Source organism: Dendrobates tinctorius, unplaced genomic scaffold (assembly GCF_039654945.1).
Source record: "Dendrobates tinctorius isolate UK_male_01 unplaced genomic scaffold, ASM3965494v1 ptg000068l, whole genome shotgun sequence".
NCBI lineage: Eukaryota > Metazoa > Chordata > Amphibia > Anura > Dendrobatidae > Dendrobates > Dendrobates tinctorius.
The window spans coordinates 3,465,260-3,477,565 of NW_027361736.1; the positions used below are offsets into that span (position 1 = coordinate 3,465,260).

The 12,306-nt window shown below is 43.0% G+C and overlaps 1 protein-coding gene across 3 annotated transcripts in view; it reads left to right on the forward strand.

Annotated features, from left to right (window-relative positions):
* Positions 1–12,306, forward strand: part of KAT6B (lysine acetyltransferase 6B) — a 695,781-nt gene that overhangs the window by 273,958 nt on the left and 409,517 nt on the right. For all 3 annotated transcript variants that reach the window (XM_073581049.1, XM_073581050.1, XM_073581048.1), the window contains 2 exons: positions 784–899; positions 4,012–4,093. In XM_073581049.1, the coding sequence (XP_073437150.1) occupies positions 784–899; positions 4,012–4,093 (198 nt within the window). The remainder of the gene's footprint in view (positions 1–783; positions 900–4,011; positions 4,094–12,306) is intronic.

Genomic DNA, 12,306 nt, shown 5'->3' on the forward strand with positions numbered 1-12,306 from the left:
GGCGGGAAAAAACACTGCAGATCCGCAAAAAAATCTGCAATGTGTGCACATAGCCTTAGGAAACAAATTGCATCCAAACTGCTGAGCATGTTCTGTTGTTGGAAATGGAACTTGTTTTTGTTATTGCAGCTGGCATGTGATTATTGTACTGGTTTCCATAGAGATAATTAGGGGCATTTTATGCATTTGTACTGTTTAGTACAGAAAGATTATTGTCTTGTGTAGAATACATTAATCTGGTACTTACATATATACTGCACATCTCCAGTGAGCTCTGCCTTTAGCGAGTTTGTTCACATGATGCAGCATGTGACTGTATGAAGAAGGCCACATGCTTCTGTGTGTGCAGATATCTTCCCTGGGGGGAATACCTCCGTACACATAGAGGTGAACATACTCTTTGTCTTGGTTACATAGCTGTGTATGGTCGAGATCCCCATGTACCTCTGTGGATCACATTTCAAAGTTCTAAAAAAAAGAGCCATTTTACTATGTATAAATTCTTAAATGTTTACCCCTAAAATGAGAGGAGCGCGTGAGATTGTAATTTCTATACCATGAGTATGGTCCAACTGCCCATCTTGCAACACCCTGTACCTATCATCCCTAATTCCCAATCTGCTCTTTACACATGACAATGCTACTTTCTCTTGGGGATTGTACAATTATTTGTTGAATCGTTCTTTTGTCTTACGAACCTTCTTCTAGGTAACGACAGGCTGCACCTTTTACTTGGTGGACTCGTCTGTAGTTTGTAACATTACCTGTGTTCTTGTCCTACAGGTCACCCATCGTGTCTAAAGTTCTGCCCGGAGCTCACATCCAATGTCAAAGCTTTGAGGTGGCAGTGCATTGAATGCAAAACCTGCAGTGCCTGTAGGATTCAGGGGAAAAATGCTGTGAGTCTATTCCTAATTTATTATAATGTTTTGTTACAGCTGTAGCGTTCCACCATATGAGTGGACGGGGATTACCCACTTTGCAGGTCTTGGAGGTAATCACTGGCACATTCAGAGTTAAAACGATTCCTTTCGGTTTATTTACTCCATAAACCTTACAGTAACAAAACACGGTTTCCAGCCTTCACAGCAGTCAAAAGTAACAAACAGTCCTTAGCTGGGCTGTGTTCCCTCAGGTCCTGTGCACACAGGCCAGGGCAATGTCCATAGCAGAGCTCTATCTGCAGCCGCAGACACAGGAACGCTTCTCCTTCCTTAGAACACAGACCACGCTGTAGTGTCCCACCTGGACACATGGAAGTCTGTCCACACTCTGACAGACTCCCTCACATGTGCTAAACACCTCAATTACATAGCCGTGTAACCATACCCATAGGTGAGGTATGGATCACATGAGCTGGTCACATGGTCAGGACCTCACCACAGGTCCTGAACATACACATATCTTCAGGCAAAATGGGGTACAGTCCACACCCTCTCCCAAAGATGAGGCAATATGGGTAGCCAGACCCTCCCATCTCTCATAGCTACCCACAACCCGGACCCAGTGCACTAAATGACATCTTTAGTGCTCATGTACACTATAGACAAAATACTCCGGGTTGCATTGCAGGGAGCATCCATCCATGTGACATATACCTCCCATTAACCATACGACCACCCGTCACACCACACAGCTTATAGCAAGTTAGCTCATTGGATTGCCTTTGTCTAGGATAAATGGTTGGCACACCAAGGACTTTCATGCCAACACAGGGCATTGGGGTAAAACAATCAAGTTTTTATTATTTAATCAGTTGACTAGAAAGATTCTTTGCCTTCTCGCCACTAACTTATGTAATCATGTTACTGCACATTAGCTGTCATATTGCCCAGCACCATAAAACACCATAATTTATGCCATTCCTCATAGTGGTAATGATGATTCCCACACAGAGGCAATGTCTACTCATCTGTCTTGAGGTATTTTTGTGTCCATCTGATTTTTTGTCAGTCAGATACACTGGCACCTCCGTGCTTTAGGTTGCAGCCCCTTTTTGCTGTGGGCAGCATGCATCAGCCACTGGCTGTTGTATCCCAGCCATGTATATTTTTCTCTGAAACGCTGTAGTTTTCAAAGAAAAACATACTTTTAATAGCTGCCAGGGACCCAGCCACACTATTGACTAGTGATACAGACTGGTTCCCCGGCAGCTGTTAGCGGGTGGGTAGCGGACCTGTATGACAAGTCAATGGTGGCTTTAACAACCCTGCTGGCATCGCTGCATGGCCTCCCATACCCTACTCACCAACTTGCTCACTGCTCCAGGCCTTACTGTGATTTCTGTATACTGCCAGCTCCATGCTCTGTCCCTCTTATCTCCTGTCTGCTGAGTTCATGTTTCCTGACTGTGTGTATAGGGGGCGGTGCCTGAACTATCCGCTTCTTATGGAGTCAGGGTGCACCTGTTTAATGTGTCCCTGACCAATTACCTAGAGCCCTCTACTATATAGGCCTGCCCCACCCACTGGAACATGGCTTGTGCAATGTCTAAACTCAGTTAGTATCTTGCTACTGAGCCTGCCAGCTCTCCTCCTGTGTATCTCCTCCTTCTCTGGAGGAATACGCCTTGCTTAGCATTCTCTGTCTGCCCACCAGGAGGCAGAATATCCTGGTCTCTGTGTCTCTGTCCTAGCTTTAATATATAAGAATATAATATAATATAATATATAATATAAGAATATAATATAAGAATATTTAACCTTCCACCCTCCAGGAGGCTGAATTTCCTGGACCCTGTACCTTGTCTCGAGCTGTCTCCCTGTCTGGGGCTTCTTTCCTTGTGTCTGCCCTGTCTGTGCTCTGCACCCTTGCAAGCCCTGTCTGTGCTCTGCACCCTTGCAAGCCCTGTCTGTGCTCTGCACCCTTGCAAGCCCTGTCTGTGCTCTGCACCCTTGCAAGCCCTGTCTGTGCTCTGCACCCTTGCAAGCCCTGTCTGTGCTCTGCACCCTTGCAAGCCCTGTCTGTGCTCTGCACCCTTGCAAGCCCTGTCTGTGCTCTGGCGGCTCCACTCCGTGCTCTTGCGGCTCTGCCTACTCCGCACTCCTGCCTGTATCTCTTGTGTAAACAGGTCCAAACTGTTCCTTCATATCCCACTCCTCCCAGTCTGTATCAGTACTGGCACCCGCTGTGTGAACAGGTCTCTACCTGTTCCTTCATATACCACTCCAGCTTGCCCTGCGTCTCAAGCCGTGCCTGCTTGCCCTGCGTCTCAAGCCGTGCCTGCTTGCCCTGCGTCTCAAGCCGTGCCTGCTTGCCCTGCGTCTCAAGCCGTGCCTGCTTGCCCTGCGTCTCAAGCCGTGCCTGCTTGCCCTGCGTCTCAAGCCGTGCCTGCTTGCCCTGCGTCTCAAGCCGTGCCTGCTTGCCCTGCGTCTCAAGCCGTGCCTGCTTGCCCTGCGTCTCAAGCCGTGCCTGCTTGCCCTGCGTCTCAAGCCGTGCCTGCTTGCCCTGCGTCTCAAGCCGTGCCTGCCGGCCCTGTGTCTCAAGCTGTGCCTGCTTGCCCTGTGTCTCAAGCTGTGCCTGCTTGCCCTGTGTCTCCAGCCGTGCCAGCTTGCCCTGTGTCTCCAGCCGTGCCAGCTTGCCCTGTGTCCCTATCCGTGCCTGCTTGCCCTGTGTCCCCAGCCATGCCACCTAATATCACAGCTAAACAAAACAGAAGCCCTTTCAGCCATCATTAGGGGTGAGTTATTTAATTCCTTGACCAGATGTAGCAGGATCATTTTCAAGTTGATAATTTTGTACAGTCTGTGACTGATGGAATTCACCAAATTGAGCTTGACAGAAAAAAAGGTCCCCCACCCCTGGCTTAGTGTGAGTGGAGTGTGGCCTAAAATGTGCCACTATGCACTATATTTGCAGGCAGATTTCTGGCACACGGTAAGCCAACAATCGGGTGGTGTCAACTAATACTAGACTGTCTAAAGTTGCACAAAATGGTCTAAACTTTACAGTATTGTGAAATGCACCCATCCCTCCATATAAATAGTTTTTAGAATATTTTTTGTCTTTCAGGATAATATGCTTTTTTGTGATTCTTGTGATAGAGGATTTCATATGGAGTGCTGTGACCCACCACTGGCACGAATGCCAAAAGGTAATGTATATACCAAAACGTCCAAATCTGGAAAGTATTAACTAAATGCCTATTGTGGACATATTGGGCCTTTGTACAGAAATGTTACAGGCAGAATCCATTTAAAATTGTGACCAATTTTCACATGTATTATAAAGTTTGAGGAGACTACCAGTCATTGTGTGCGGATTAAACCTCTGTTACATGTATTCAATAGCAAACTGTTTTAAAAGGTTCTTTAATTACTGTTGTGCCAGACGTCTGCTGGGCCACTATAATATATATATATATATATATATATATATATATTAGCTGAAGAGCCCGGCGCTGCCCGGGCCTAGTAACTAACTGTGGTTAGTTATAACAAATTATAATTATCCTCCATCCCATAGTCCCGTGCCCATATACCCATCATACATATCCTCCATTCCATAGTCCTGTGCCCATATACCCATCATTCATATCCACCATCCCATAGGCCCGTGCCCATATACCCATCATACATATTCTCCATCCCATAGGCCCGTGCCCATATAACCATCACACATTCTCCATCCCATAGTCGAGTGCCCATATACCCATCACACATCCTTCATCTCATAGTCCAATGCCCATATACCCATCATACATATCCTCCATTCCATAGTCCTGTGCCCATATACCTATCATTCATATCCACCATCCCATAGGCCCGTGCCCATATACCCATCATATTCTCCATCCCATAGTCCCATGCCCATATAACCATCATACATATTCACCATCCCATAGTAGAGTGCCCATATACCCATCACACATCCTTCATCTCATAGTCTAATGCCCATATACCCATCATACATATCCTCCATTCCATAGTCCTGTGCCCATATACCCATCATTCATATCCACCATCCCATAGGCCCGTGCCCATATACCCATCATATTCTCCATCCCATAGTCCCATGCCCATATAACCATCATACATATTCACCATCCCATAGTAGAGTGCCCATATACCCATCACACATCCTTCATCTCATAGTCCAATGCCCATATACCCATCATACATATCCTCCATTCCATAGTCCTGTGCCCATATACCCATCATTCATATCCACCATCCCATAGGCCCGTGCCCATATACCCATCATACATATCCTCCATCCCATAGGCCCGTGCCCATATACCCATCACACATTCTCCATCCCATAGGCCCGTGCCCATATACCCATCATACATATCCTCCATCCCATAGTCCCATGCCCATATACCCATCACACATCCTTCATCTCATAGTCCAGTGCCCATATAACCATCACACATCCTCCATCCCATAGGCCCGTGCCCATATACCCATCATACATATCCTCAATCCCATAGTCGAGTGCCCATATACCCATCACACATCCTCCATCCCATAGTCCCATGCCCATACACCCATCACACATCCTTCATCTCATAGTCCCATGCCCATATACCCATCATACACATTGTCCATCCCATAGTCCCGTGCCCATATACTCATCATACATATACTCATCATACACATTGGCCATCCCATAGTCGAGTGCCCATATACTATGATGACATCAGTGTCGCCATGGCAACCATTGTGAAATCATAATGAGGGGCGGGGCTTGATACGCACACACTGTTTCCCCAGTATGCAAATAGGTGCATTATGACATCATAATGAGGGACGGGGCTTGACGCGCACACACTTTTTCCCCCAGTATGTAGATAGGGGCAAAATTGTTTGCTGAATTGGAATGTGCGGGGTTAAAATTTTGCCTCACAACATAGCTTAGGACGCTCTCGGGGTCCAGACGTGTGACTGTGCCAAATTTTGTGGCTGTAGCTGCAATGGTGTGGATGCCTATCCTGGACATACACACATACATACACACTTTGAGCTTTATATATTAGATATGAAAAGAAACATGGTATAAAACCAAAGCCAACACAAAAATTCAATATGTTTAATACCATCTTGGACATTAATAAATTCATCAGAAAGCTGGTCATAAAAAAACACTTCTGGAATGAACAAAAGGAACACAGGTCGAAAATGGAATTATCTCCCAAGGAATATTGTCATATGGACTTTAAGGAACAAATAGCTTTTCTAACACTAAAAGACCTATGCAAAGATGAAAGCACCAACCCAGAGAAAATTGAACAAGCAGAGAACTTTGATATAAAAAATCCATACTTTTACCCGGTGAACACTAGGTTTGAATGTATGGACAGATTTTAGGAGGTCATGGAAAGAACTGAAAATTTTGGATAATAAAATTAATGAGAAATACCATAAAAACTAAGAAAATCTATCTAACACTCAGGAAAAAGCGCTACTAGAACTAGAAAAAATGGAAAATATAATATTAAAAATGTCAGATAAAGGGGGAGTAATAGTGGTGTTAAACTCAGAGGATTATAAAATGAAAATCATGGAAATGCTATCTGACAAAAAAATATGAAAAAATAAGTGTAAATCCCACATCCAGAATAATTAAAGAGATCAATGAAATTATTGAGGATGGATTCAAACTAGGCATGATTACCAAAAAAACAAGCAGATTTTCTGAGTGTTACTGACCCTGTACGCTCCATAATTTATGGTAAACCGAAAATACATAAGGGAACAGGTATACTGGCAATGAGACCAATCGTCTCCGGTATAGGCTCAGCAAATGAGCACCTGGGGGAGTGGATAGATTCTCTTCTACAGCCTCTAGTTTTAAAAATCCCGGGTTACATCAAAGACTCTAGCGATATACTATATGACTTCTCTAAATAAAAGTGGACAACACATTACTCATTGTTAAGCTGTGATGTAATTTCTCTTTACACCAACATTCCCCATAAATTAGCCATGCATGCCTTACAACATCACTTAAAAAAACATAGTACGTACTCTGAGGATTTAATCAATTTTATTCTCCAAGCCACTTACTATCTGCTAACTCACAACTTCTTCTCTTTTGACGGCATGTATTTTTTGCAGAAAATCAGTAGCAATGGGGGCGAAATTCTCCCCATCGCTTGCAAACATAGTGATGGCATTCTGGGAATCCGAGGTCATATTTTCTCATAATAATCCTTTTGCAGAACATGTAATTTGGTATGGCAGATATATCGATGATATCCTAATTATATGGGATGGAGATATATCTGCCATACCTAGATTCCATGAATTTATCAATACCAACGAACATGGTATTAGGTTCACATAGAAATACGATTCTAACTCTATGGTATTTTTAGATTTGAATCTGAAAGGTATAAATGATGAAATCATTATTACAAAAACACACAAAAAACCTCTCAGTGGCAATACTATATTGCACGCAACAAGTAATCATCCAAAACATACAATAAAAGCAGTTCCAGTTGAAGTAGGGGGATTTCGGATCATAGCCCAATTATTCTTAAAGCTTAAATACGGGCCATCGACTAATAGGATAACATGGAAGCTGAACCCTTTTTGGCTGAAGTTGATAACATCCCCTGATAGAACGATCGATCAGTTACGTTGCTTCGTCTTGTCCCACCCTGAACCCCGAAATATTAATATATTTTGGGATGCTCTTAAAGCCTATTTACGGGGTTGTTTGTCCTCTGCGATCTCTTACATTAAACGGGTGACATCGGAGGAGGATGGCGAGATGGAGCGACGCCTGAAAGATTCGGAGGCAGCCTATATATCTGATCAAACTAACAACAATAGGGTAGAATGACTGACTGCTCAGAGGTTATATGCTCAATATACTGACACCAAGACGAAACGTAAATTATTTTTTGCCCGGCAGTCTTACTTTGAGATGGGGAATCAGGCAAGCAAATTCTTGGCTTATTTGGTACGACAGCATAATGCGACTAACACAATTCTACGGATTCGTGATTCGGGTGGTACTCTGGTTTCCTCAACTGAGGAGATACTGAAATGCTTTTCTGACTATTATGGTTCACTATACAATTCTAAGACTGATGTGGATGGCCCGGAGTGTCTAAATTATTTGTCAGATATAGAGTTTCCTGCGCTGAGTCCTTCCCAACAGGTCTTTATGGATGCTGAGTTTACTCTTGAGGAGGTAGAGGATGCCATAAAAGACATGGCCTCCGGGAAAGCCCCTGGGCCGGATGGATTTCCTGTGGAATTATATAGGAAATACCAAGATATACTGGCACCCCTTTTGTTGACAGTGTTTTGTGGGATTTGGGAGGGGGGATGCATGCCGGAGTACTTTTATGAGGCCAATATAATAGTTCTTAAAAAGGAGGGGAAGGACCCTTTAGACTGTGGATCATATAGGCCCATATCACTAGTAAATGTGGATTATAAAATCTTTACAAAAATTCTGGCCAAAAGAGTGCACTCAGTCATACTAGATCTTGTACACTCCGACCAAACTGGTTTTATGCCTGGTAAGAGCACCTCCATTAATATCAGACGGGTCCAGTCAGTGGTTCAATATAGTTCTCTGGTACCAGATAATGAATGGGCATTGGCATCGCTGGATGCGGCCAAGGCCTTTGACTCTCTTGAATGGCCTTTTCTCCGTGCGTGTTTGCAGAGATATGGATTCGGTGATAGATTCCAAAAGTGGGTTAGTGTTTTATACATAAAGCCCAAGGCCCGGGTCATTGTAAATAATTTCATATCTGAATCATTGTCACTGCATAGGGGAACTAGTCAGGGGTCCCCTTTCCCTGGCCCTTTTTGCTCTTGCTATTGAGGCCCTGGCAATTCGTATAAGATCTTTCCCTAATATTGCTGGTATAGAAATAGCAGGTCGGACTGACACCATAGGCCTATATGCTGACGATATGGTGATATTTATGGACAAAGCGGAGGGGACTCTGACAGGAGTCAAAACTACTATAAATAAATTCAGTAAATATTCTAGCCTATATATAAATTGGGAGAAATCCGCTTTGATGCCTCTTTCCCACACTCCAATGCCACGACTTGAGACTCTCCCCTTACTGCCCATTGTAACCAGTTTTAAATATTTGGTAGTTCATGTCTCTCAGGGTAGTAATTTTGATTTGCAAAGGTAAATTCGCGATCTGGGGTAAACTTCCACTGTCTGTAGCCGGACGTATTAATTTAATTAAAATGATATTACTCCCCAAGATTAATTACTTTCTTCAACATAGTGCAGTGGTGGTGCCCAAATCCTTTTTTTCTAATCTGAATTCCCAAACCACATCCTTTATTTGGGGGAAAGCCAGCCCTAAACTTAAACTAACCACTCTACAGAGGCCCAAGAGGAGAGGGGGGGCAGCGTTACCTGATTTCTTTTTATATTATTTGGCTGGACAGGCCAAGGCTATAAGTACATGGATGCCTAGTGGTCATCTCCCAAACTCTTGAGAGTCATATACTTCATGCTGCACGGATTAGTTGCCCACTGGGTTTTTTGGAAATGAGGAAAATAAATGTCTCGAGACTGTTACCTTTGCTTCGTCTGGCACGATCGATATGGAGACAGATTAAAGGGGTGGTTGGATTTGGGGATTTTATAGCTGAAATGCCCCTATGGAATAATGACTACCTTCCGGTGCTACTTGAACATCCATCTGCTGAGTTTTGGACTCAGTATAGTGTCTCTACGATAGGTGATCTATATGATCATGGAAGTTTGGTGTCCTTTGAGCATTTACAAGTTAATCGCAGTGTCCCAAGATCCCAGTTTTCCTGTTATTTACAACTAAGGTCAGCTTTTCAATCGCACATGAGATGTATAGCTATAAATAATGCCATTTCGTCTCTACCCTTGATAGGGATCCTCAAATCACAGGGCCCTCAGGGTCTCATCTCCTCTCTATATACATATATGTTGTCAGTGGGGACAGAATGTGCCTTAGATTCCGTTAAGAAGAAATGGGAGAGGCTCATCCCAGATACATAGGGTGAGGAATGGGAAGAAATCCTGGAGTCACCAATCTGGGTATCTCCGTCTGCCAACAACGGGATGATACATAGTAACATAGTAACATAGTTATTAAGGTTGAAGGGAGACTAAGTCCATCTAGTTCAACCCATATCCTATCCTAACCTGCCCTAACATGTTGATCCAGAGGAATGCAAAAAAACCCCATGTGGCAAACAGTAAGCTTGACATTGGGGAAAAAAATTCCTTCCCGACTCCACATACGGCAATCAGACTAGCTCCCTGGATCAACGCAATATTAAGGAAACTAGTGTATATACCCTGTAATATTATACTTTTCAAGAAAGGCATCCAGTCCCTTCTTAAATTTTAGTAGGGAATCACTCATTACAACATCATATGGCAGAGAGTTCCATAGTCTCACTGCTCTTACAGTAAAGATTCCGCATCTGTGAGTATGCTTAAACCTTCTTTCCTCCAGACGTAGAGGATGCCCCCTTGTCCCAGTCACAGGTCTAAGAGTAAAAAGATCATTAGAAAGGTCTTGGTATTGTCCCCGCATATATTTATACATTGTAATAAGATCACCCCTAAGCCTTCGATTCTCCAAACTAAATAACCCCAAGTGTAATAACCTGTCTTGGTATTGCAGACCCCCTAGTTCCCCAATAACCTTGGTCACTCTTCTCTGGACCCACTCCAGTTCAGCTATGTCTTTCTTATACACTGGAGACCAGAACTGTACACAGTATTCTAAGTGTGGTCATACTAGTGACTTATATAGAGGTAAAATTATGTTCTCCTCATGAGCATCTATGCCTCTTTTAATGCATCCCATTATTTTATTTGCCTTTGCAGCAGCTGCCTGGCACTAGCCGCTAAATGTGAGTTTGTCATCCACCCATACAACCAGGTCTTTTTCAGTGACTACCCAAGTGCATGACCTTACATTTATCCCCATTAACCCCTTCACCCCCAAGGGTGGTTTGCACGTTCATGACCGGGCCAATTTTTACAATTCTGACCACTGTACCTTTATGAGGTCATAACTCTGGAACGCTTCCATGGATCCCGGTGATTCTGACATTGTTTTCTCGTGACATATTGTAACTTCATGTTAGTGGCAAAATTTCATTCAAATAACTTGCGTTTATTTGTGAGAAAAACGGAAATTTGGCGAAAATTTTGAAAATTTTGCAATTTTCCAACTTTGAATTTTTATGCCCTTAAATTACAGAGATACGGCACACAAAAAACTTGATAACTAACATTTCCCACATGTTTACTTTACATCAGCACAATTTTGGAACCAAAATTTTTTTTTGTTAGGAAGTTATAAGGGTTAAAAGTTGACCAGCGATTTCTCATTTTTACAACACCATTTTATTTTTAGGACCACATACATTTCATAGAATCATAGAATCATAGAATCATAGAATTGTAGAGTTGGAAGGGACCTCCTGGGCCATCTGGTCCAACCCCCTGCTCAAAGCAGGATTCGCTAAATCATCCCAGTCAGATGTCTGTCCAGCCTCTGTTTGAAGACTTCCATTGAAGGAGAACTCACAACTTCTCGTGGCAGCCTGTTCCACTCATTGATCACTCTAACTGTCAAAAAGTTTTTTCTAATATCTAATCTGTCTCCTCCCATTCAGTTTCATCCCATTGCTTCTAGTCTTTCCTTGTGCAAATGAGAATAAAGTTGATCCTTCTACAATGTGACAGCCCTTTAGATATTTGTAGACAGCTATTAAGTCTCCTCTCAGTCTTCTCTTTTGCAAACTAAACATTCCCAAATCCTGCAACCTTTCCTCATAAGACAGGGTTTGCAGACCGGTCACCATTCTGGTCGCTTTTTTCTGAACTTGCTCCAGTTTGTTGATGTCTTTTTTAAAATGTGGTGCCCAAAACTGGACACAATATTCCAGATGAGGTCTGACCAAAGAGGAGTAGAGGGAAATAATGACTTCACGTGATCTAGACTGTATGCTTCTGTTAATACATCCTAGAATTGCATTTGCCTTTTTTGCTGCTGCATCACACTGTTGACTCATATTCAGTCTGTGATCTATTAGTATACCCAAGTCTTTTTCACATGTGCTGTCACTTAGCCCTATTCCTCCCATTCTATATATGCTTTTTTCATTTTTATTGCCCAGATGTAGTACTTTGCATTTCTCCCTGTTAAAAACCATTCTGTTAGTTGCTGCCCATTTCTCCAGTTTATTTAAATCTTTTTGAATCCTCTCTCTCTCTTCTCTAGTATTAGCTATCCCTCCTAGCTTTGTGTCATCAGCAAATTTAATCAGTTTACCCTCAATTCCTTCATCTAAATCGTTGATAAAGATGTTGAAC